The 27,748-nt window shown below is 40.0% G+C and overlaps 1 protein-coding gene across 5 annotated transcripts in view; it reads right to left on the bottom strand.

The window, feature by feature from the left end:
* osbpl5 (oxysterol binding protein-like 5) overlaps positions 1-27,120 on the bottom strand; it is a 38,339-nt gene extending 11,219 nt beyond the window's left edge. The window contains exons 1-9 of one of the 5 annotated variants that reach the window (XM_086028522.1): positions 26,837-27,120; positions 20,681-20,742; positions 8,567-8,724; positions 8,352-8,425; positions 5,113-5,193; positions 3,868-3,969; positions 967-1,170; positions 558-642; positions 10-172 (exon numbers count right to left, since the gene is read on the bottom strand). In XM_086028522.1, the coding sequence (XP_085884648.1) occupies positions 10-172; positions 558-642; positions 967-1,170; positions 3,868-3,969; positions 5,113-5,193; positions 8,352-8,425; positions 8,567-8,702 (845 nt within the window). In that variant the 5' untranslated portion in view covers positions 8,703-8,724; positions 20,681-20,742; positions 26,837-27,120. Of the gene's footprint in view, positions 1-9; positions 173-557; positions 643-966; positions 1,171-3,867; positions 3,970-5,112; positions 5,194-6,270; positions 6,364-8,351; positions 8,426-8,566; positions 8,725-12,142; positions 12,664-20,680; positions 20,743-22,149; positions 22,332-26,836 lie in introns of those variants that run through there. The other 4 variants (XM_086028521.1, XM_086028523.1, XM_086028526.1 and 1 more) reach the window with 4 other exon arrangements.
* Between the last annotated feature and the right edge of the window lie 628 nt (positions 27,121-27,748).

The following is a 27,748-nucleotide window of genomic DNA, read 5'->3' on the forward strand; positions in this document are numbered from 1 at the left end:
AGTTCTTACTGCAAAAGCTCTGTGTCGGCTAGCGTGGTAGACTGCAGAAGATGGAGGAAGTGGGAAGACTCAGAAGTTGTGCTGATATCGCCTTCTTTTCCTGACTTGGCCGTTAGCTTGTAAAGGCTGGAGCAACTCAGCGCAAGCTCCAGCGCATCCATCCAGCATCGGCCTGAAGAGGCAAACAGGTTTAAAGCATTCAAGCAGGGCTCCAGACTGCCCCTAAATGGTGACATTTTGCCCCCAAAATGTGAGACACTGCAAGTATTTTTTTTTTAATCTTACGCATGAGTGACTAGTAAACTTGCTAATTGTTTGTTGCCGATAATCCTCTGTTCCACACTTCAACCCATTTATCAGTAATAAAGTGAAAATTAATGGAAATGTTAATATTTACTTTGCAAGTCGATTTACAGAGTGTACCCATACATTTTCTAATTCCACCCCTAAAATTTTAGGTGAGGGACCACCCTGCTATTAGTCAAAATAGTTACTATAGTCTGGGGCCCTGTGAAGAACAAATACTTTTGCTTCCACGCTGACAAACAAATTCTCACCATCAGACTCAGAGGATGCTCTGAAGATCAGGTAGTTGCTTGGTAAAGGCTGTGTGATGGAGCCTACATTCTCTCCTTTGGGACCCTAAACATACAGATCAAACATTGTGTTATGAATTGTGGGACTAAAACAGCAATCTCAAAAAAAATGTAATTTATAATCTTATGATGGAACATTGAATGAATAAAATACATCTACAGTTAACATTGTTAATCTCTGTGGTGCTGTTATGTTCTACCATTAAAATCTCCTTCAGCTCCATCTATCTCTTCACCTAATGTTTTTGCACAGTGTTTTATGAAGGGGAGAGGAGGGCATTGACCCAGCAAAGGTCTATTTACAGTAAACTTAGCCATCAGCAATTGGTGGCCGATCAATTGGGGCACCCAGACTACCAACATGTCTGACCTTGACGGCCCAAATGGACTTGTCCAGTGGATGGTAAAGCTTGAAGCAGAAGCCATCCTTCTTCGAGGGCCTCTCGATGAGCTTGCACGCACTCAGCAGGACGGTGCCGACCCAGTGGTCTGTTTTAGGGGTTTTATAGATCAAGAGAACACCAGGTTTCAGGGCACACCACAGCTTGGTCCAACTCTTTAAAGAGCCTCGGATCTTAAAAAGAACAAAGGCAATACACCTCAATTCAAAAATGGGAACACATGATATAAATAGCAACATGAATAGTGTTATGCAGAAATGAACACAAGTGTAACCAATATTAACTTCCACATTATGTAAATACGTGCTATTTATGCGCTGTAGAAAATATAAATGCAACACTCTTGTTTTTGTTTCCATTTTTCATGGGCTGAACTCTACAGATCTACATTAAGGCCGTGATTCTCAACCAGTGTGCCACGAGAGATCATCAGGTGTGCAGTGGGAAATTATTCAATGTCAGTTATTTTGACATATACATATTAACTAATTATTTAAAAAAAATGTTCTGTTAATTTATTTATGCCAACCACTGTTAATTTTTCTCATTTTGCTTGTGCATTTAATATTCGCGTTCCCCAACGGAGACAACTTCACATGCCTTCAGTCAGTTAGATGGATGTAATGGAGAGAATCCGGTCACTTTTCAAAATAAAATGTTTTTCAGTCCTAGATAATAAATAAACCAGAAGTACTGCAATTTTTTTTTCTTTCATCTGTGTGGCCCGGTCCAAAACTGCCTTAGGCTGTCCACAATAAAAGGCCATGCTGAAATGTGCAGTTTTACTCTATGGGGAAGGTCGGTCCAGGAGGCGGGGACAGAAAAACACTATCTGGTGTGACTACTATTTGTCCCATGGAATGCAACATATCTCCTTTGCACTGAGTTTTGGGGGGCACGATCACAAATTTCTGGCCGATTCCCACACTTTAAAAAGCCTGACCTGCTGATCCTGATTATTGTCGTTCACAATTTTTTTCATAACCAACAGCGTACACCCTCAATGGTCCAATCTTGTTTAATTGTTAAACATCGAACAATACCTGAACAATACAAACCCGTTGTTTATGCAGCACCGGGCTGTTTTCTCAAATAAAAATGAAAACCCCATTAGTAATCTCACAGCAGAAGGGGACAAAAGATGACTTTCTCATACTTGTGCGGAGCGAGATAAGATAGATGGACAAGATCGGTTTTATTTTAAAGAATCAGCCAATCACCGATCCCCCCTAAATTAAGGACATCGTTGCAGATTCTGATGACGGCCGATTGATCGTTGCACCCCTAATAGAGTTGATCAGGTTGTTGATTGCGGCCAGTGGAATGTTGGTCCACTCTTCAATGGTTGTGCGAAGTTTCTAGCTATTGGCAGGGATTGGAATACACCTTTTTTTTTTTTCAATCAAATTCTCGGTCTCCTAGCCAATAAGATATTGCATCGGAATATACACGTGATGGTGTCGTGACTTCTCGGAGGATATCGGTAATGACCACCAGTAATGGCGGACGCCGTCGAAGTAAAAAAGACGGCACGCTTACGGACTTTGAACGAATGGAAGCAGTCGAACGTGATATATGCTGAAGATATATGTTCGTAGACAATGACGACATCAACGTCATATATCACGAATAGAGGAGTGTCCAAAACATGCAGCCGCAAATCCGATGATACGACTACAGAGTCGATCATCGAACTGTGGTGCCAATTGCACATATGGACACCCTTATGTTTGAACATGGGTGTTTGTTATGGACAATCCGTGACGAGCACAGAAGAAGCTGGTGTGGTTACATGTGGTCTGCCACACCTGTGTTATGTCTTCAAACAAAGACATAAAATTTGAGTTTTTTTGTGAGGAATCAACATCGAGACTCAATCTTGAACTGGAATGAAATTCACACAATATTATGAACTTTTTTTTAGAATTAAAAAACGTAAAAGTGTTGCGTTCAAAGTTATTTGGCCCCCTGAGTTAATACTTCGTAGAATCACCTTTTGCTGCGATTACAGCTGCAAGTTTTTTGGGTTATGTCTCCTAAGTTTTGCACATCTAAAGACTGAAATCTTTGCCCATTCTTCCTTGCAAAACAGTTCGACCTCAGTAACGTTAGATCAGGGGTAGGCAACTCCGGTCCCCGGGTTATTTATTTATTGATTGATTGATGTAGAATGGATGTAACCTGACCCGCATCACAGACTGGCTTCCGCCTTCGCATGCGGCAGCTAGTTATTTATTATCCTTTGAAGCGCCAGCCTCGTCTGACACAGAGCAAACAAAACGGGCGTTGTCATTGATGGATTGACGGACCTTCCATCAGTATTGACTCTGGAATATTGCGAGAATTACTCAGATTTGGCAGAAACTGACGATGAAATAAAATTATGGAGAAGGCCGCGCCATGGCGGCTTTCAACACCACTAAATCACACTCTGCTTCTTGCATGCAAGCATGGCTGCGCACATTAGCTGTCATGTTTTTCAACAAATAGGCTCCGCTAGCTATTGTAAGCATGCTTTAATACAACCAGCGTAACCAAAAACTCATTTGGATGTAGCTTTTCTTGATAAACCATATGTATTTTTCTTATGACCACCACAGGTACACTTTAACAATGTGAACCGTTTTTTCTTTAATAAAGAAGTCTTACAGTCCATAGTGAAGTTAGGATATAACAGCTGGTATTGAAGCGACTGCTGATTACAAGAATATTGTCATTCTATGCGCGTCTAAAATAGCTCCTGCAGTTGCTGGATCTGTCTGCTCAAAGGATGTGGACTGGTCAGAGCAGCTTATAAATAACACCTACAGTATATTTTTGGCTGTATGGTCTCAGACAGTAACAATTGTGCATAGCTTCACAAACCTCACCTTTAGCCAATTCGACATAATTACAACACTAGGGTCCTTCAGCGCACTGAACAGTTCTTTGGCAGCCCGCTTCTTTTCTTGACGGTAATTCTGTTTTTGGACCTGTGGAAGAGGTATATGACAGATAAATCATCAAAGCATTGCACTAAGCACAAAAACTAAGTACATCACTAAATGGATGCAGAATCCAATAAAAATACAATACAATTCATTCACAGTGCTTTGAAAAACATCATTCAATCAAGTTTTTCAGGGTGGATTTTATGTTATTGTAAAACTAATACCTGACTAAGGTAAATTCTCATTAGAGTGTGTTTCTTTTCTTCTTTTTTAATTATTAATGGTACGAGATCTTAATGAGATGATGATGACGATACTGTATGACTACTGCATACCTTGTATACCTTGATAAATTCCAATCCGGATTCCGACCTCATCACAGTACAGAAACAGCTCTTATCAAAGTAGTAAATGACATACGATTGAACACTGATGCAGGGAAGGTGTCGGTGCTAGTCTTATTGAAGTCATATAGTCATATTTTGGTCTCCCTCAAAAGAGCATCAAACAGCTGCAGCTCATTCAGAACGCTCTAGCTCGGGTTCTTACCAGAACAAAGAGATCAGAACATATCACTCCAGTCCTGAAGGCTTTACACTGGCTCCCAATTAAGTGTAGAATAGATTTTAAAATGTTGCTACTGGTCTATAAATCACTGAATGGTTTGGGTCCTGAATACATGAATGAAATGCTGATTGAATATAAACCCTGTAGGGCTCTGAGATCTGCAGACTTGGGTCAATTAGTGGAACTGAGAGTTCAAGGTAAACATGGTGAAGCTGCATTTAGCTGTCACGCTGCACGCAAATGGAATAAGCTGCCAACAGAAGTGAAGTCAGCCCCGAGTGTAAATGCTTTTAAATCCAGGTTAAAAACTTTGCTTTTTTTCTCATACCTTTGATTAAGGTCCTCTAGACAATTTTAAATCTTTCTATTTTTTTTTTTTTAATTCTGTTACATATTTTAGAAACCCACTTTTATTTACTTTTAAATGTTTTTAAAGTTTTCTGCTAATGTGCTTAAATATTGTTATTTTGTTGGTTGTTTTCTCTACTTTGCTTTTGAAATGTTAACTGTTGTGTTTGTAAATGCTAGTAGGTGTTGTCTTTGCTTGTGTGAAGCACATTTGAGATACCTTGTGCATGAAATGTGCTATATAAATAAAACTGCCTTGCCTTGCCTTACCTTAAGAGATTCCTTTCTAGCAAGCTTTTCTGTCGGTGAGGGACAGTCCTTTTCCAGACCATTAAACATCCTTGACTCAGACTGGAGAAAAGAAGGAAGAGAGGTGGCTTTTACTAACGATAAAGCAGAAAATACATTCCTCCTAAATCTCCGTGCAATTACGTTGCAAATGCAACACTGTGCAATGAGATGATTTGAAAATTCCAGAAAAATAAAAATAATACTAGTTTGTGGTGATGCAGTAAACGAGGCGACGAAGGCGAGTCATGTCACTTTACACTCCACAAAAAAAGCTTAGCGGAGGTGGGAAAGGCTGTGGATGGTGTCAGAAACATGGTTTCACCAGCCAGCTGGCACCATTGAGCGCGGGTGGCCAGTGGAAACATCTCATCAGGAGTGTGGCGCTGGCATAATCAAACGTGACGTCCTCCAGAAGCAGTCCGGCGGAGACGTACAGTAGACTTGAATTTCTAAGTTGGTGCTCTGATCTGCGGCCATGGCAGCATACTCAAGTCCCAAATGAACAGCCCAAACGACCGACCGGGAGAGGCGAGGCAATTGGCAACGGAGTTGTCCTTCACGGCCACGTGCTGGATGTCTGTAGTGAACCCAGAAATGACGGAGAGCTGATGTTGCAGACGACCAGACCGCAGCTCGGAGGTCTTGGCCCTGGCAAATGCCAGCAGCTTGTGGTCCACAAGGTCAGTGAACTGGCAGCCTTCTAAGAGGAACCTCAAGTGTCAGGTGGTAAGGAATAGGCCCAGGAGCTCTCTGTCAAAAGTACTATCCTTCCTCTCATAGTCACGGAGTTGCCTGCTGAATCAGGCCAGTGGTTGCTAGGCTCGCCCACGTGATCATAAACTGCTCCCACTCTGATGCGACTGTTGTGAGGGCAACTGGGACGGTGGGAGACGGGTGTGCCAGTAGAGCAGAGGTGACCAACGCAGCCTTGGCCGAAAGCTTTGTCGATCCTCTGTGACCAGTCATATTTATCCTTGGGCTCTTAGGCCCTCGTCCAAGGGCCACATGATATGAGCCATGTGGGGGATGAACTTGTTACAGAAGTTCACCAAGCCCAAGAACTCCTAGAGGATTTACAGTAGAGGGGCGTGGGAAACTGGTGACGTTATCCACCCTGGCAGGAAGGGGGACAGCTACCTGTGTTGTGAGGTCATGCCCAAGGAAGGTTATTGACGACAGGCCGAACTGGCACTTGGTGGGGTTGACGATGAGGCCGTGCTCGCTGAGTCACTGGAAGAGCAAGTGGAGGTGTGTTAGGTAATCCTCTGCACATGGCCACCAGGATGTCGTCCAAGTAGACAAACAAGAACGACAACGCAGCACAGAGTCTATATAACGAAGTGAAACGTCTGTGCTGCCCCTTGAGGCCGAAAGGCAACTGTAGGAATTCGAAAAGTCCGAAGTGTGTGATGACCGCTGTCTTGGGCACATCCTGCGGGTGTGCCGGACCTGATGGTACCCGCACGCCAAGTCCACCTTGGAAAAGACCCAGGTGGGTAGAGAAGTCCTGCATGTGAGGGACGGATATCGGTAGGGGGCGTTGGCATTGCTCAAGTGGTGAAAATCAACTCAGGGGCGCCAACCGCTGTCGGAATTGGCCACCATGTACAGCATGTGTGGGCCTACTGGTTGTTTGAGCGAAATAATGCTGTGACTAAAAAAAAATCTCTTTTCTACGTTTGACCTAGATCTGCGAAATATGGGAGGCATATATAACAGCGCAAGACCTAAAAAAAAGTCTTTTGTAGCCATTTGCTAAACCTGACAGACGTCTGTCTATCACTTAGAATTTACTAGGAAATTGGCCTAATCACACTTGAATCACATTTTTTGTGGACAGCGACAATATGCTTAAGATAACAGGAAGTCCGCCATTTTGAATTTACTTTCGAATTTGGTCCCATTTTTGGCTTTTTATAGAGGTCATATTTTAATGAACTCCTCCTATAGAGTTTGTCTGATAGTCTTCAAACTTTGGATGTTGTATCTTAAGATAAAAAGTTGTTCGAAAGCTTTTTACTTCCTTGCACGCTAGTGTCATGGCGATATGCTGTTTGCCATGAAAAATTTGCCAAAAAAAGAAAACGTTTTTTTTTTTTTTTAGAATGAAAACTCATGAACAAATTAGGCCTGGAAAAAATGATATTTTAGAAGGTTACTGTGCTTTTTTTTTTTTAAAGATGTGTCAGTTTCACCCTCTATAAATCTTTAGTAATTGCTAATTAAATTACATAGGGCGCACTTCCCCTACAGGAGGCTGCCATGTTTCGCCGCCATCTTTCTGCTACCGAAACCAGAAGAAGACAAACTTGGCGAATGTAGTTCCTCAGCATCATGACTACAGCATGTGTAACAAATGAAATGCACTTACCTCATCACAGGAAGGACTACTAGAAGTCGTTTGTGATGAAATTTTGCTTGCACCTCTGCTCAAGAAATTGGTGGGAGGCTTGCAAATTGTGGTCTCTCTGAGGCACCGTATTGCGTGTGCTTCAAAATGCTTGTGCTTCGAGTTTAGGTTGTTGCATTTATATTAGTTCACCACTAGATGGCACTAAATTTTACACAATATTCCTTTAATAATACTATTATTATCATGAATTATAGAATGGTGTAGCCTTATTTAACAATTAAAAAATGGTTAATAAACAGATTAATTTGTACTGGGTGTTCTCAGGAATAGAAACATTATTCCCAAGGCACAGTACAACATCCATGCAAGCAATCACCCCCTTCTGATCGAATTGTATGTTTATTATGGAACTAAAAGCCCAACTATGTACTTGGGGCCTTACTTAAACACATCACATAAAAACAGGCCACCAATGCAGAAGACATAACATTAAGAAGAGCATAAACAAGGCATCTATACTCCAGTGAAATATGTATTGACCAATCATAGTTGATATTTGCCATGACCAATCATAGTTGATATTTGCCATAAATTCAAACGAACTGTAACAGATAAGATGACTTGAAACAAAGTGAGACAAGAGGGACAAAAAGCACAGCAGCATGAAGGGCAGCATGAGGTCTAAAATGTCTACGTTACAAGTAATTTGCCTGTGGTTCCCACATGGCCCTGACAAAACCAATTCCATTTTTTCCAACCACAGTAGTGTGCTGCAAAATTTACTCGAAACAATTGATCAGGTGGTATTGACAAAAATGTTGTGGAAGCTGTCATGAAATTGCCCAATCAGGATCTGTGTTCTTACCTTGCTGCCTGGTGACTGGGCAGGACTAAGTTCATTAGTCATCATGGAGATATCGTGTCTGTCTGTCTCACTGCCTGGTGGGAACCCACAACACACAATCACACACACAAACACATGAACTGAGGGAGCCAGTCAGCTGACAGACTGTAAAAGCATGACCTGTGCCACCGTTGCTAATGAACAGCTGTTCAGGTCTTTTGTATGTGGCTTCTTACCTGAGCTGAGGTTGTAGAGGTCACTGTCTCCTCCATAAGAAAGGTTTCTTGTGAGGGTGCGAGGGTCAATTTTGGGTGGCGAAGTTGCATTTGGACACAAAGACAGCCTACGGTGGTACAAACTCTCTTCCTTCATCCTTACAATTAGCTCAGCCTCTCTGTGGAAAGGTCAGGCAAAAATAACACCACAGAGTAAAATATGAATAAATGAATAGTTATCGCAGTATTTTTGCATACAAAAACTACTAGATGTTGTATTTGTCACTATGTCACACATACTGATGTCTGAAACTCAACCCTGCTCCCACCCCTTGTTATGCCTGTCTGGGCCCTGGCTCCTAAACCCTTTGGTCTACCAACAAAGACATATTGTACAGTAACTTGTCATACTCAGTACATGACACAAAGATTGTTAGTGACAAGCTATTCGGACTGCACATTGTCTGCGAATCAAGACAGAGTGTGTTCCACCCCCTCATCAGACTCAACAAACAGCCCCCAGCAAATGCAACTTCACAAGGCGATCTGCTGCGTAGATAGACCAGACTCGTTAGACATCCGCGAGCAGAGTGCTGAGGATTTTAAGTGCCTCCATTAACTAATGGGGTGCATCTTCATGAGAAAAAGTGCAGTCAATTGGAAGTTTCAAGACAGACCCAACGGCAGTACAATTTGCGTCACTCTGGCTGTTTAATCTATCATAGTCAATTTTTGTCTCCATCCAACTGAGAACAACAAGAGCAGTGACAAAATGCAAAATATTTATTGCCCAGCTTTAATATCCGCTGAGGGTGACGGCTCCCATCATATAGATAATTATACTTGTTTAAGTGCCAGCGGGCATTACCAACACTCGGCGGCGTCTCATCATTGAGCATATCTTCATCACTTCAGCTTCTCTTCAGCTCATCTCTGTCTTTTTGTTTGTCATATGGTGGCGGTGGTGTGGTATCAAGTGTTTTGTTGATGTAGTAAAAAACGCCATGTCAAATGATGCAATGAGGGGCTTGACAATGTACTATGGCCTAAACTCTGGGCTCAGACAATGACGTGTGTGGAGTCCCAAATTTGAACAATAGAATTCGCCAAAATACATCTAAAGTCATGAACCAGAACTGAAATTAATAATATGCAGTTAAACAAACCTAAAGCATAAGAAAACATAACTGACCCACTGATGATTCTAATACGATGACTATAATAACTGATTATGAATATGTCATATATATTGTGCTCAGCTCACAAGACGCTCATTATTATACTACATTGCCATATCATGGTTTAAATGTTAAACGTTATAGTAAAACAATGCTCATAAGAGTTATGGTTTCAGTGTGAAGTGCTATGAAATGGTATGGTTTCAATATTATAACAGTATTTCTTGGCATTTGACCCTGGAATGCAGTAAGAGCTACAAGAATGGATGATGTATTTGCAAGATAAGAATTATGGTTTCAGTGTTCATTGCTGGGTGGTAGCCTGGTTTCACTATTAGATACCATGTTGCTCCTCAGTATTGGACATTGTAATGCAACAAAGTCCCCGTGAATAAATGTATGTTCATATGAGGAACTAATTGCTTATTAAAACAAGTTTGCTCTGCTCAAATATAATCAGAAACTGCTTTTCTTAAACTTATGTTTTAAATAGAAGTGATGTGCCCATGTGTAATGTGAATCTCGCCATGTTTTATATGTGATAGGATTAGAGTTTTAGACCCATTGTTGCATGTGAGAATTACAGCAATAATGTGAATAGTTATTTCACATTTTTATTGTTACAGGATTATTGTGTTTGTGCTTTGCACATGTTTGTGGTTTTAGACTAGCGCTGTAAGCAAGCGCTATGCTACAACCACAACAGGTTTTTATAACAAAGTTTGCTTCAATGCTATTTTTTTCAGATTTCAATCAATTTACTACTTTTACATTATGCATACTATTGAAGAAAAACAAAACCTTTTGGATAAATTAAGAACCATTTAAAAAACAATAAATGTTTATTTGTTTTCTTTAGCACAGTGCATTTTCCCAATTTACACCTCTGATTTGACTCCATTTTACGGTACGTAAAAAAAAAAAGGCTTGGTGCCCATGAAGAGTTAAATATCCATGAAGAGTGAAATATGTAGTATATGTCTAAGTAGGGGTGGGCAATATGACGATATTAGATCATTAAGGGGTTTAACATGTTGACGATCTCATAAAGCCGAAAGATCGTTTGATCGTCTACAGGGCACATTTTACACAGTTTACCTCTGAGGCGGCTCAAAGTCGCTGACACATACTCGACCAAGAAATCACAGCACGCACAGTGCACCGTACGTGACACTCCCCGCCTCCCTGTTTGTGTAGCGGAAAGCTATAGCGGAAAGTCACCACGAAGCAGAGTTGGTCCCGAAAAGAAACCCCACATCCACAGTGTCGATTGGTTTGGCTTTACCTCGGAGGAGAAAGCGCAAACCAGTTGCAAAGTTTGCAGAGACTCGGTTTGGACGTCAGTTGGCAACACGACAAATCTGTTTAATCACTTGCGGATATAGAGACAGCACCCAAAAAACTACGCCGACAGCCAAAGCAAACGGAGATCTGACACATGGTAGCTCCAAGCTAACGCAACCCACGGTAACACAGTCATTTAACAAGAGCACTCCATATGAAAAACAAGCAAGCGGTGTAAAGGAGTAACTGAGTCAGTGACTTATTGCCTTGCTGAAGACATGATTTCCATTAAAACTGTGGAAAACGGGGGGTTAAAAGACTCTTCAAAGTACGAGACCCGCGTTACGAGCTGTGTTTTTATGTTTACGTTATGTTACCTTTTATGTTTACATTCACATTTTGATGAAAAATGTCACTATTCAAATTAAAACCTGCTCAGAAAGCTTAAAATGTATTATTTTTCTTTTAGTTTTATATACATCTTAAATATGTTTTATATGTTTAACATGAGGAAAATGGTCAAAAATGTGCAAATTAGCCAAAAAACATGTAAAAAAAAAAAAAAAGAATCATGATAAAATCATGATCGTGATTTTATTTTTAAAAAATTGTGATATGATGTTTTTGCCATATCGCCCACCACTATGTATAAGTATTTATTTTTGTATTTATAGATAATTTCACTGTATTAGTGCAAATCTGCATAGTGTATAGTTTTGGTTCCATTTTAAAATGCACCAAACAATTACAGCTAAAAAAATTTAAGGCTAGAGTATCGCCATCAATTTAATACAATAGAACTTTAATTCATACAGCGTATTTCATAATAGCTGCAGCTGTAACAGCAACTTTACATTAACAAAAATAGCAATAATACCACAACAAAGACAGTGAAATCAATAAATGATTAGTTTGTACATAAAGAATTCAACCCGTCAGCTAATGATGGTTATTATAAGAGCAGCGGCTTGCTACTGGGATTTGCCGTGATTTACATATCATCCGATTAGTCGACTAATTGTGATTACTGTTGGTGTTAGTCGACAGCCCTACGGTGTACTCAAGTACAAGACATTTTGTACATAATAAATAGACTAAGGCACACACACAGCTGTGTACTTCAAAAAGCCCTCACCATCTCCTTCCTCCATGTTCTACTCTTCCTCTTGAGTCATTCCTCCATCATGTTTTCTTTCTAATCTTGCTTGTATCCTGTTGGTTTTCCTACATCCTGCTTTCTGCTCATTTAAAAAAAAAAATCAATGAGGAATTTGGGAAACTGAAAAGGTGGACTATTTTTCAAAAACAGGGAGAAGTATGGGTTCTTTTAAGGAGGGTCTATAAATAGCATTTCTTTGCTGCACTGCATGAGCAGTTGAGGGTAGCCTGCATGGAAAGCTCACGTCAAAGCTTTTGCATTACACAACAGCAAACAGAACTGTCTGGGTACACAAACAGTGGGATAAAGACATGGAGGGCAGATATGCAAAGTTGGTCATCAAAGCTGCAGGCTAAGATTTTTGTTCAGGAGGATTCACTACATTTTCTATGTAAAGAGAACGATGTATCTACAGAAAGGAGTCAATCAGGGTTAAAAATGGTGTCGAAATTTTGAAAAAAACTCCAGCACTTGACTTAGTTTAAATGCCTTTAAGCACATGTATATTAAAAAACTTTAGTGATTTACAACATCTTAGAAAATAGACAACTTTGTTTTAAAAGTCTTAACAAAACGTTCCCGGAGCTCCCAGGCTCAGATGCATCTTGCGTCTTACAGTTCAATGAAAACAAACATCTCCTTAAAGTTTACTACAGTAAATAGTTGTCTAAAAATTCACTATAACTGAAATGTTTATCTTTCACACATCTTTGTTTTAAAGTTCAAAAACAAAAAAGTGCATCCTCAACGCAGCTACTAGCCAGAAAAATAATCTCATCAACACGGCTGTGTCTTCTCTCCATTGCTTTTTGTGGGTGTTCTGTCATTCTCGTGTCGCATATGCAGCTGCAGTCTCCACCCTATTGACTTTCTGTGGAAGCAGAAAAAGTGACGACGAGTGGTTGTTTTAAAGTGCTCTATAAATAAAGTTGAGTTTTGCTTGTCATGTAATGGTTACACACAGACACGCACCCACTCACTTCTTACGTTTATCAACAAGTCGTTCACAAAAGCATTCACCTCTGCTTTGTGACAATGACGGAGCGGTTAGCTTCAAGGCAAGACATCTTACTGTGGCAAGCAGAACTGTCCCTTGTGTTTATAAGACATAGAAGGGCTCATAGTAATGTTACAAGTGCTTGTCAGTTATAGTAGACTAGGGCCTTGTCTACAGCCGGGGTTTTTGAAAACGGTGGATATTAGCCTGCGGTTAGCCCTATCATACACACGTCCCCAGAGTTTTTTCAGTGAAAACGCAAAACTCCGGCCACAGTGGAGATTTGCGGATATCTCCGGATCTGCGTTTGGCTGTGGACAGTCATACCCGGAGATTTACGTCGTCACTATACAACAAAAATGCTCTGATGTCACTTGCGCGACTTGTGTTTACATGCAAGTCAATATGGATTCCCGCGGCGCTGCGTTGGTTATAGTGATTCTCGAGGTGCTTTTTGCTTACTTATTTGTCCGCAACCAACCACTGCTTCTCTTTGAAAGGTTTAAAAGCAATTCTGGCCTATTGTCTATCCTCCCGAACGCGTTTGGCGTCGTGTTTTTGGTTTCGTAGAAGTGACGTCAAAGGACGGAAGTTCCTTCTGAATGGACTGTATTTGGCTAACCATTGCCGCCTAGTGCTTGGCATGCGTTTGAAAACGCACTTCTGCGGTTTCGTGTGGATGCGGTTTTTTATGTGTATTCCAACGCAGGTGGGAGAAGGATATACGGTTGTTAAAAAAAACCCGTCTACGTGTAGACAAGGCCTAACCTTTATGAACATTTCCTAAAGGTCTGTTTAATACCAGGAATTTATGACTCGCCTTCTGCTGTGCGCGTCATGTTCTGCCGTGCTCTAGCGAGAGAGACACTGGCAGCTTCACGTTGGCTGTTACCACTGCACAAGGAACCAATCAGATGGTGCTGTGGGCGGGCAAATCTGCTTTGGAGGCAGGGCCAGTTGTGCAGCACAGACAGACAGAAAGAACCACACCGCAGCAGGTTGCAATAAACCAGCTTTTAATTTATCGGCCTTAAAATTGAAAAAAAGGGTGATGCCAATAATCGCCAAAATGCCAAATATCGGCCCTGATAATCGGGCTGGCCGGTAATCGGTCTATCTCTAATTTAAATGAAACACTGCTTTCGTAACATCATGAGTTTTGTAGTGTAGTGTTATTCATAGGGTTATTTATAGAGTATTATATATATATTAAAAGTTAATTGCTTTTAAAAAAGGATGTACTTGAATTATGATATGAGATTACATCGATGGCAGAAAAAAACAACAACATTGTGATAGTTTGTATCCTAAAAAAAATTAGCATGCCAGAGTTACAGTTCAATGCCAAACTGGTAAAGTGGTATCAATATTGTAGTATCCCAGCATTTCCAAGAGTATAAGTACATGTACTAACAGTGCCAATCGCATTCCCACTATATACATTAGCTGAAGTTCATGAGGAAAGACTCACATTCATTTCAGCCAGCACTGCCTACTAAACTATAGTTCTGCTAATGTTTACCCAATTATACAGCACAGCAGCAGCACCTGCCTGCCCAGTCAATACCACACATTCCTGTGTCAAACATTAACTTTGAACTGCAAATAAGAGGACAGATCAAATGACAAAAGGTGGGGGCATGATCATATTTTTGTGTCACATTGGACATCTTACGTAATACAATACAATACAATACAACCAAGACTACTTCATAAACCCTTTAAAACAAAAATGTTAATCAAACTAATTTGTTTCCCTCCTTGTGGTGTGGTTGAGTCAGACAGGTATGAACAAAGTAAATATGTAATGAGTCATGGTGAAATCAATCGATTTTAAGGCTGGGAAAATGGACGGAGGGATGATGTCATCTTTTTTGGGCGGGGGTTGGGGGCAACTACAATACTTCATGCCATAATGCGATGGCAAGAGTTTTAAATGGATTATAGAAATAAGTAGCTCACACGAAAACGTCGGTGCTCCTAGAGATTGACAGCTCCAGCTCTCAGTGGTTGATGGTGACAAATGTATGTTGCCACAAGTGCAACCAATCATTAAAATGTTAGTAGGGGAACACAAGCAAGCGTAAACAAAATGCGCCTCACCTGACAGAAGTGCTTTTTTCAGCCCAACTGCATGTATAAGCCTTATCGCTATACACCAGTTATCTTTCACGCTAAATACTAGAGGTGTAACGGTACGCTAAATCACGTTTCGGTTCGGTTTTTTGGAAACTTCGGTTCGGTATATTTTCGGTACAATTTTTTTTTTTTTTTTAATATCTTTATTTTTAAAAGATATCAAGTAAACTGTACTTTTTTTTTTCGAAAAAATAAATAAAAGCGAACCATTCGGGTGATATTCTAAGAAATTACACCAGAATAAAAAATACACTAACAATAAAAATCTCTTAATTTTGTAAATTATTAAGACACTGAAATCTTTAAACACTCAGCAGCAACAGCCTATGATGACCCAGTAAGTATTCAAGTTAAAGCCAAGTGATCATTACAGTACATATGTACACTTTTTGTGATGAAAAAAATACATACAATAACAGTTGCTGTACAATTATTGCTAATTATATTAAAACTATTTTTATAATGAAAAAATACAGTAACTTTAAAAAGTCTTTATAAAATTGTATACACTTTTTAGGCATTGACATTTTTGAATGTTCAACAGCATATTGTAACAAATTGGGTTATCTGTGTTGTGGTCGGATTTGTGTTTTGCTGAGTTGTGATGTTTCCGAGGTTCATGAATGCATCGTACGGCAAGCGAGTGGAGCAGCGGAGAAAGAAGAGCGCGAGCAGTTGTACTTGGATTAATAAAAACGTGATAATTAAACTACGTCTGTTCCTGGAAGACGCTACAATATGATAAATCTCGCTATTTAAGTTTGACATTTTTGCTCCCTCGTCTAAGAAACAATCACAGTCAGATGATGCCGTGCATGTTAGACGTGCTATCTGCCACCCATCTCACGTAGCAATACTAAATACTTGTTTATATAATGTTCAACATTGCAATAGTGATTTGTTTAAATGATTTATTTTTCTGTAAATTGTTGTTCACACACCAGACAGCCTGAGGTCTCAATTAATATGTAAATGACACATAAAATTGGATTACACAAAATAAATCAGAATTGAGCATTGAGACCTGCAGTCTGAACGTAGCCTAACACAAAAATAATGCAAGAAAAATAGAAACTGTTTACATTTGCAATTAAATAAATGAAATCCTGGATTTTTCATGGGTTTTTATGGATTTTCGAGGACAATTACTCCAAAACACTGTGTTCACACAAAACAAAATTACACCATATTGGAGCAGAAGGGGGCATGGAGCCATGCTGGTAGCTTTTGGCAGCAAAGTCCAATCCATCACGAACACATTTTTTCCTGTCCATTTCCACTGAATGTGGCTCAGAGCACCACTCATCATATAAGTTGGAAACGTGAGCTATTTAGGGCAAATTTTATTTATTTCCCGGGAAATCCATACTTTTTTCTTTGTTGGGGAAAACGTCATAATGTTACGAATCCAATCAAAGGTCCTTTGCTGGCGTCGACACGAATCAGAATTTTAGGAGCGAATCCGACTTCAAATAACATAGACAGACCTGTGCAAAAGTCTTAGGCAACCATCACAGGTTTTGTTTTAGCAATTAAAACTAGAATTCCACGAAGTAGAGCAGTAGTAGTATATAAACTATTAATAAAAGTGAACACGATTTATAGAACTTCGCATTTGGATTTGTTTGTTAGGTCGCAGGCTACTAACTGATTAATGGAAGCTGGGGAACAACAAATTATACATGCCAATATTGTGGAGGTTAGACAGTTTCAAAGGTATCACACTGTCTCACATGGTTTGACAAAACAACAGAAAAGGAGAAAACAGATCAAGAGAAGAGAAATCCCAGTTTTTGCTACTAGATCTATATGTGAAGTTGGTATCTTTGCAGGGTGTTCTAATTTGCCTTGTTTAAAACTACTTTGCTCTGAAAAAAATGGAAGTCAACTGCTAGAGAAAATAAGACACTGGATAATTTGTGATGCTCTGTGGGAGGATATGTGGTAATGTTCTATTCTAGGCCTTGCCAACAGTGAAGGTATATTTAAGGGATGTGAATGGAGAGAACGTCTTCCAACCAAAACTCAACTTAAAAAAGGACTGCCATTTTTCTATAGGACTGTGGCGATCCATAAGCATGGTGAATCTTTGCCACTTTTACCCTACTGTAGCTGGTACACACCCTCCCTGAAGGCACATGTGATATGGTTCAGAGGGTTAGTGCCAGTATAGTAGGCAATGATCCAGTTTAGACTGGCAAGTCTCTTTTTTGAGAATTCTTCGGTCAGGGGAAAGGGAAAAAGCCCTACGAAAACAGCCTTGAAACACAACAATTATTTTAAACTGCGTCTGAGTTACCAACCTATAAAAATTAACTTCCAGAACAATTTATCATCATTTTTATATCCTCTAAGGAACATTCCAGCCTTACTGCACGCAGGACACTGTTGTATTTATTTATGTAGTGAACCTTTAAAACAGAAACAGGTCCATACAAAGAACTCACTAACATCCATCCATCCATTATTTTTGTGACTTTCTTTCCACATTATATATGTCATGCAATGAGCTATGCAATGGTGGGGAGCAAATCTTCAGTATCTCTTGCAAACCAGCACATTAAATGATGGGCGAAAAAGGATCAGGTCATCTGGATACAAGAATGATTTACGATAGTATTGCCCACAAGACAACCTGTGTTAGAACTGTTTACCTGAACTGATTGGTCATCAATATAAATTAGAAGATAGCACACCTCCTTGTCTTACTCCATTATTAACTTAACAAAAAATGTAGGAACACGGTCACCTTTACATAGCAATTTCACAGAACAGTTTTACAAGGTTAATTATATCAAAAGCCTTAGTAGCATGATGACCTACTGATGACGCAGCATCCGGAGCAAGTGGGAGTTTAGTGTCTTGCTCAAGGATACTTTGACATGGTCACAATGGCCAGGGATCGAACCCACAACCTCCGGGTTGGAAAACAACCACTCTACCACTGAGACATGCCGCCCCAGCTGCTGACATATTTGAAATGTTCTGCAGTAATGCAATCCATACCACATGCTTTAGCACCATCCAGCATCTTAATCGCATCATAAATATCTGCTGCTCTATCACTTCTTCCATGACTCCATTATGGCCATGATCAATAGGAACTTTGTTGCACACAATTAAAAAGGTTATAATAACTCTACCGCAAAATCTCAACTATTTCATCTGTGTTGCTAACAACCTCAATAACTGAAGGCAGTGGAGTCTTGTTGTTATTCATGATGTTGTGTGACTATCAAAAAACTCAATTAGTCACTGAGATGAGAAAAGGAGGGCTCTGTCTGACACACTGAATCCAAGTTGGAAGCCTGAAGCCATTACTGCAGTTTTGTTGGTGTTTACCTGACGCTTCACTAAATTATACTTCTAACTGTACAATGAATCAAAACAAAGTTGCAGTGTTGGACAAGAGGATGGTAAAAACTAGCGGTCAACAGAAATATCTGTACCCTGCCTTCTCTCTCCCTGTACCAAACAAACACATTTCCAGGTAGCCACAGGTGGTATTAATTAGGCAATCACTCCACCCTAGACACACCCCGACACACTTAATACACTTATTACATTGACTTTTAATGGACAAATAGTCTCCGATCCCTATGGAGACTCCCATCAAGACATGTAGGGAGGGGAGAAGGGAGTGGTCATAATACTCATTTTTTATGGGCGTTCAGAAAGTCCTTAGTTATTTAGTCATTTCTCCTCAAATAATTGATCAAATTGAAAATGCAAGCTAATATTTTCCTGATAAAAAAAAAAAAATAAAATACACAAGTTGAGCTTGTCACGACCGGATGATCACTTTAATAAAACGCTTGCTTCAGGTCTCTGGGATTAAGTTGCAAAAAATTGCTCCTCAAAAATAGAACGTTGCTAAACAAGTGAAGTCAATGGTTACCAAAACTGGTCAGAAAAGACAAAAACATATTTTGAGCCTTGAATACTTCATCATAAAACAATATGTCTCTGGCACAATCGAATACCTCTGTTGTCAAATATACGCTAAATTAAGATATTCAACAAGAATGGGTGTCATTGGATGACGCCATGGATGAAGCATCTGCTGTCCATGATAACACTGCTACAGGTTTCAAATTTGCAAAAAGGCCTGGATGTTCCACATCACTATTGGAACTGCTTTGCTTCCTCAGGACCTTGACGAATTCCTATCACTGATGGACAAATGAATTCAATGTTTATCATGACATTTGCACGCAAGAAAATCAGTCTCCCAATTAAAGCTTAACAAAAGAGCACACAGGGACAATGACTTAAAGGAGTATAAATGAACAAATGAATGGCTTCAAAAGAAGGATATACACCTACGGGAGTGGCCCAGGCAGAGTACTGACCTCAACCTGATGGAAATGCTGTGGCAAGACCTAATGAAAGCAATTTACACCAGACATCCCAAGAATAATGCTGAACTAAAACAGTTTTGTAAAGAGGAACGGTCCAAAATTCCTCCTGTCCATTGTACAGGTCTGATCTGCAACTACATGAAATGTTTGCTTGCGTTATTGCTGCTAAAGGAGGCACAGCCAGTTGTTAAAGTCAAAGGTTTGCATACTTCTTCCACTCTGCACTGTGACATTTAAATGTTGTGCTCAGTAAAAAGGTGTAAATGTTTAATTGGTATTTGTTTAAGAAACTGTCTATTGTTGTGACATAGATGTCGATCAGAACACATTTACACACTAAAACGGGTATGGTAAAATCAACGTGAAGCTATTATTAACGATTGGCAACCAAAATGCTAATTAAAAGGAAGGTACCATATTCTTCAAATAACAGTCAGGACAACACTCAAATGACTCCTACACTTTATATGACCAACATAAATATAGATGGTGCACAGTACAATTATCCTGTCAGAAGTCACCAAAATACACTCTTCTCAAGATAGGTGGTTGAAAAAGAAGCAGTACCTAGTCATTACACTTTCTAACCATATGCAAGATGAATAAGTACTCTCAGCTAGCCTCATCTCAACCCATCTACAGCCAGTCGTGCTTGTGCAAAATCTCCTGCCTTCTGATTCCAGATGAAGCACAGATAGGTTCTTCTTAGTTCTGTGAACTTAATCTTCGTCAAGCCAGTTATATGCATCACAAACATCAACCCTGTATCAGCACTTATACAAAACGGTTTAGTGTTGAATGCAAAAATCATTCAAATGTACAAATACCAACATGGTGATAAATGAGCTTCAGTCACGAAATGCCTCGTAAACTTACCAGGCAAAATATAAAGTCTAACATGAACAGAAAGCAGCAGTAATTTCAATAGAGGCGAAACCATAATACTGCTAATTGGTCTGAGCTCATTCATTATTAAAATATGAAAATGGTGGTCAAGTAGGGGAGCGCTCTTCTTACCTTTCACCTGAGTTGCAGTACACACCACATCCAGAGGCCTTTGTCAAAGCCGTCTGTCTCACCTGGAGGGATGCACAAATAAACAAAAAGCTGTCACTTCGACACACAACGTATGTCCTTAGAGCATTACATCCTTGGTTCCTCCTTTCAATGCACCTCGCTAAGGAGGGAGGAGACTCAACCCTCCCGGCTCCAGGCTGTCCTAAGTGAGGCGCCTCTCGGGGACTTTGCCAAATGCTCACACAACACTGGTAGTGAACTACTAACTCTGTAAAGCTGCAAATAAAGAACTATCATACTTGAATAAATGTTGACTTACCCCGTTGGAAAAAAAAGGTTATGGTAACAGTTGAACTGACAGCAAAACTATTGATGTGTGTTACCTCATTAACAATGCACACAACAAGTTTCACTAAACACACAGTTGGGTGGAGGTCGAGTGAGTCCAATGTTGCCTTTTCCCAATGAAAGCAAATAAAGCAAGAGCATAATGCACAATGGTAGTCCGCAATTATATTCCAAAGCTGCTGACGTGTTGCTCTAACTAAATGTGTTGCCTTACTAGTTCTAAAGGCCTAGATAACTGTGACCAACGCTTACCCCCTGTGGCGTCGGGCCGGCTGGCGGCACGTCATGCTGGAAAAATACACCGCAACGACAGCGACGCTGACCATTACAGTAGGGCTGCCACAAACGGTTATTTTGCTAGTCGACTAATCACTAACAGTAGTCGCGATTAGTCGACTAATCGGATAATATAGACATCGCGGCAAATCGCAGCAGCAAGCAGCTGCTCTTATAATAATCATCATTTGCTTACAGCTTAAATTCTTTATGTACAAACTAATCATGAAGACAAGATGATAGTACATTGAACTTGTATTAAACTGTGCAACTTAAGCCATCATTTCTGACATGTTTATAAATAAAGGAGCGACTTAAATTGATGGCGATATTCTGGCCTTAAAATTTTCAGCTGTAATTCTTTAGTGCATTTTAAAATTGAAACAAAACTATATACTATGCAGCACAGTTTTCTGAAGCTGAACCGTGATTGGTTGTTACCTGAGCCCTGAGCAGCTGTGATGTCATTTTCAATCGACAGCCAGTGGCAACATGGCCGCCCCCCGAGAGGGATGAAAACAGGTGGATTTTGCTGCTTAATTCATATTCCACAAAAACAATATTAATCAGAAAAACATGCTTAGACTACAGCGGCTGCATATAACATATTATTGTAAGGAACATTTTTGGGTTGACTTTCACTTTAAAGAGACTAAATGCCTCCTTAAATTGTTCTCGAGATCAGTAAGAAGTGACTATTGATTATAAAATGGACAAAATGCTGAGCCATCTCTCAAGACATAAAAATGAAAGGATAATTAGAGGTATGACGTTAAAACCGGACTAAAAATACATATGCACCACAACCTGCAGCCTAGGAACAAACCTCAAGGGTCACCACTCACCAGGTTATTTGCCCAGCCCGTGTGTGTGTGCATGTGTGTGCGCAGCTGTACCAATGTTGAAACCAGTAACATCAACAATGTCATCCGTGTTATATATATATGTATGTATACATAAATATACACATACAGTACCAATCAAAAGTTTGCAAACATCTTTAAATTCAATGAGGTGAAGAATGTCAAGCTATCAACTCTTGATAATGCGCAGCTGTGAACTGAAAGTCATTCCAGATCATAAAGCATCATCCACATCATAATGCTTACTGAAAATACCAAGACGTGCAAGGTTGTTATCTCGGCAAAAGGTTCCTGCTTTGAAGAAACTAAATTATAAAGCATTCTGTTTTGATTAACATTTTATTCTTTATCTTATATCCATTTTATTATTTAATGATTACCAAATAAGTCCATCAATATTCCTTCAGAATGTCAATGACCTATGTATTAATCTAGAATTTTGATTTTTTTTTTTTTTTTTTTTTTTTTAATAATGAAAAAAACAGACTTGTGTTTCCAAAATTTGAGGGGCTATATATACACATACTGTACATACATACATGGCGACCGTTTTAAAATCATTCAAACTTGCAGGTCAAATCTAGAAACACAATTATTTTCACCTATACAGGGACTTTTAGGTTCCACTGTATCCCGAAAGAGTATATTGAAATAGTAATGCGGAGGGTGGCAGAGGGCAAGCAACACAAGTCCCAGCTGGTTTCAGAGCAGGGACAAAGGTGTAGAGGTCCGCTCTACAGTTGTCTGCTTGAAAATGGCGTCTTTTAAGTATTTACCACTGAACAACATGGGAGCCGGGACATCTGTTGTGCCTTGCTGCTGAACCGAGCAATGATTACAACAGCAGATATCACCTACGAAACGTGACTCAAACAGCTCTTCAAATTCTTACTAGCCATTCATTCTCCTCCACCACTCTCTCCTCATTTATCATCCAACGGCTGAGCAAAGCTGGAGTTCTAGTTGATAGGCTTAGGGAGCAACACCATTAAATATCCCCGCCTGAGCAAGGTAGAGCGTCACATGTCATGAGCGGACGTTAGCGTTAACAGATCAACGCTGGGAAATGTCAATCATTATTAAAGCTATAATGGGGTGGAAATAAAATGACTTTTTTGGGCAAAGGAGGATTTAGCGTTCATCAAAAGGACATTAGATGTTCAGTGTATAAAGTAACACAGACGTAAGCAGAGTGGGTTTTTATTGATCGCTTGACCTACTTCCTTTGGGCTGTCAGTATTACTAATCAGAATGGCATTCTGCTTTTGGAGGGTGCCATTACGCGGTCATTCAATAACAGATTATTACACATCCAGTAGGGCTGCCATGATTAGTCGACTAATCATGACGACGTCGACCATCAAAATCGTAGACAATTCATTCTAATCGTGACGCGTCGTTTATTCATATATTTATTTATTTGGCACATTTTTCTTTCGAGACTTGCCGCGTCTCGCTCTTCTCCCGCTGGCTGTTTTCCTATTTGCAACGCACATGCATAGTGGTGGTAATCCGGGTGATGTAAACTGAAGCATTGTGGGTAAAGTAAAGTAGTGTAAGCGTTACACTGTAAGGGCTAATTCGTGTTGGCAACAGAGTCCGAAAGCACGATGGGGATGCTCAATCATTTATAAAAAGGAAGCAAGTTATGGCTTATGCCTGGCACAGTTGTGTCTAAAAGCGAGCTGCAATGAGCATACACACGTTACGGTGTGTTTGATGTAACGCTCCTATTTGGTACGCTAACACGTCGTAGCATCTTCTATGGATTGAGCAGCCATTATTCGGTAAACTCGTGTTGATTAACAACCAAAACTCTGTGTGTTTATGCCTGTGGTGGACATCGAAGCAGGAAGCGCACGCTTGCTCGCTCTCTCTTTCTCTCACTCGCAAACGGAGTGATGCGTTCATGAATTGGGAAATATCAGCACTCAACACAAAAACGACATATGTGCCACTCATTGGCATCACGTAACAATAAAATCCATAATTAGGTTTGTTGTAACATACTATGTTATAGTGCAAAAAAAAAAAAAAGTTCTTCCTTTTTTTGTTACAGGTGCATACCACATTGTGTAGATCAATTTACTACTTTTAATTTATGCATACTAGTGAAAACAATATCAAAACCTTTTTGATAAAGTTTAAATTAACACAAAATTAAAAACCAATACAAGTGTTTATTTAAGTTTTATTTAGCACAGAGCATTGCCCAATTTACTCCTCTGATTTCACTACCTTCCGTTAAAAAAAAGAAGAGTGAAATATGAATACAAGTACTTCTTTTTGTATTCATAGATCATTTCACTGTATTAGTGCAACTCTGCATAGTGTATAGTTTTGGTTCAATTTTAAAACGCACTAAAGAATTTCAGCTAAAAATTGTAAGGCCAGAGTATCGCCATCAATTTAAGTCGCTCCTTTATTTATAAACATGTCAGGAATGATGGTTTAGGTTGCAAAGTTTAATACAAGTTGATGTTATATCATCTTGTCTTCATGATTAGTTTGTACATAAAGAATTTAAGTTGTAAGCGAATGATGCTTATTATATGAGCAGCAGCTTGCTGCTGTGATTTACCCCGGTGTCTATATTATCCGATTAGTCGACTAATCGCGACTAATTTTAGTGATTAGTCGACTAGCAAAATAATCGTTTGTGGCAGCCCTAACTTCCAGCGCCAGTCATTAAACCTTTATCGCTCTTAATAACAGACAGGGTTGGTGAAATTGCAGATATGTTGCCATGATGCTACATTTTTCACTAATAAACTAACTAACTACTGTATTTTTTGCTCAGGAAAATGAAACTGGCATTCATTTTCAATGACATCAATCAGTTTTGGAGCAATCTGTGAATTAATAATTGCCCGTGGTACACCCTTTTCTCTTTGCCAAAATCGATTCCCCCATGCGCCCCCTCCCCCCCAAAAAAGGACAACTTTACAGGAAATATAAATATAAATATACCGGTACATTTGGGTTCCAAACACTGCTTTGTTGTTGTTGGAGTCAGACACCAGCTATCTCCTCATGCCAAGCTATCATACTGTATACTGTTGCACACTCACATCAACACAACAGCGCCCCAAATGTATCTTTAATCAATAGTTCAAAAGTTTAATATACCTTCCCCCAAAAAATCTATGATTTATTATGCTGTCATTGATGAAAATGGTATGATCTGTTCCAGTCGAACTGAACTATAAAATAAGTGCCAAATTTGTTCGGCCAATCACAAAGGCCCTTTAATGCTTTGACAACAGAGACTCACCTTTTATTAAATTTCTTTGATCCACAACGGGAAACCTCCAGTGAATTGATTGACTCAAGTTTTAATTGTGCAAGTCTTTCTTTGGCTGTTCTGAACCCTTGTTTCAATTCAAGCAGAATAATGGCTGGAGGACTCTAATAGCCAAGGTCTGGATGGATGCATGCTCAGCTTCCAATAGTTGATATCATGTTGTCCTTCGGCCAACAAACAAGTACAGACTAAATCAACAGCACATCGCCATACACTTATGAGACGATCTTTAGTGTTCGTTAATCTGTTAATGTAAGTGTACATAAAGGGTTATCTCACTTTAAGTTAAGTCCCACATTTCTATATGATGAGCTTCTTATCTGTGTCAACACAGATGGGAGAGGCCGAGCGAAGCTGGGTGACACATTTAGTACGTGTCTTTTCGTGAACATTTCATAGATCCCACTACGACGATGGGTGTCAAAATATTCTGATCATATTGTAAACAAAGGTTATGGCAGATGTTACAGTAAATTGTAGTAAAGAAAGTCGTGATTGTTCCACAAAGACCCAAATACTGTACTTGTAATGATACTGCCCTTGATAAAACAGAAAAAGGGGGACAACGCAGACAAGCATTTGCCATTGAGAATCTGCTTGTCAACACCCCCAGTCAGAAAATGACAACGCCTACAAATTACACAATTTTAATGTCTCCCAGCCACTCAACGTGATGCTTGAATCACTCGCCATGGCACACCACTTGACTTCTAACGTTACATTGCCGCATCGTGAGCTCAAGTCGTGCATCACGTTGAAGGATGAATATCCTATTCACAACCACATTCATCCTCGATGTTTATCTTGACGTACTGCTCAATCACATGTGCCTTTTTAGAGCTTCAGATTACCCGTTTCCTTTGACAAGACTACAAATAGACGCCATCAATAGGTCAAGCGTCCACGGAGAGACGTGCATTGCTTTCCAGGGGCTTGTACAGTTCACATCAATCGCGAGTATTTATGGTTGCCATTGAGCCAAGTGGCAGTGTAGCAAAATGAACAAATTCAAAACAGAACTGGCCACTTGGCTCAGATCGCTCGCTAACGTGGCCAACCCTGACTTGGTGTCGCTAACGCTAAGCTAGACACGTTAGCCTATGCCCTGCCTCACAACACACAAAAGTGGGCGAATTCCTCCAAACGGCGAACCGTTAAGTATTTCTAAAAGAACCCTCGCTTCCAAGCACAAAATACCCGAATACTCGCCAATCAGTGTAATCTTTGCAAGCAAGCAAGCAAGCGGTGGAGAATAACACCATTGATTGCACGTTATTCCAAGAAATACAAGTAACGTTAGCTAAAAATAGCAAGTTACCACAAACGACGTGATGTAGCGAGGAAGCCCCAAAAATGTAAACTTACGCTGTGTCGGCCGTGTTTTATGAATCATGCGGTCGTCTCCGTGCTCCCGTCCCAGTTCGGCGTCATATCCATAAGGGCCGAGGAGGAAACCGTGCAACAAGGCTGTGCCGCGAGATTGGAGGAGTGTTGTGTTGTGGAGAAGTTGCTCGGGATCAACATGGAGAGAGTGGAGGGAGACAGAGCTGGAGGAGGCGACTCGCTGCCACCACTGCCTGCTTGAACCGCGGACCGTGTGAGGCCACACAACGGCTGCACGGTGAGCACTGGCGCCCCCACGCGGCCTAAGCAGCGCGCATCTTCCTTAAGTTTCACTACATACTGTTTATATACACACGTATTTAAAAACAACATTTTATGCCATAAAAATAAAAAATGTTTACTTATTTATATAGATTATTCTCATAATGAATATGGCATAGCATATAGTATAGTGTAATGAGACCAATGAGCACACATTAAATTTCATTCAGTCAGTGGCAACATTTGTTACCTGCACTGCACCATCTAATGCTGCTGTGGTAAAACCTTTGCGCTCACGGTGCACAACATTTGATTTCTAAAACGGACAAATGAGCCAGGTCACTTTGAAAATTGGTTTTGTAAAATATCTCCTCAAAATCCACACAGGAAGGCAGGACGCCGAATACGAATTACCGATGACCAGCTCTGAAATGTGAGCACAATGCGACAAGATTTCCCAAAAATGACTGTCTGTCAAAATGCTGAGTCTGACTGGAATGGTACATCAATCCGAGTGCAACATGCAGCCGGAATTTTGAAAATCAGTAATGGAGGATTTAAGAGGCATTTAAAAAGAAAAAAAGAAAAAAGGACAATAAAACAAAGGTCAGAAAAGAACAGCTTTTTTTTGTGTGAGGTAGCTGGCTAAATTTCAGGTAGATAAAACACTAA

Source organism: Filicampus tigris, chromosome 4 (genome assembly GCF_054856515.1).
Source record: "Filicampus tigris isolate MCC_2025a chromosome 4, RoL_Ftig_1.0, whole genome shotgun sequence".
NCBI classification, from domain to species: Eukaryota; Metazoa; Chordata; class Actinopteri; order Syngnathiformes; family Syngnathidae; genus Filicampus; species Filicampus tigris.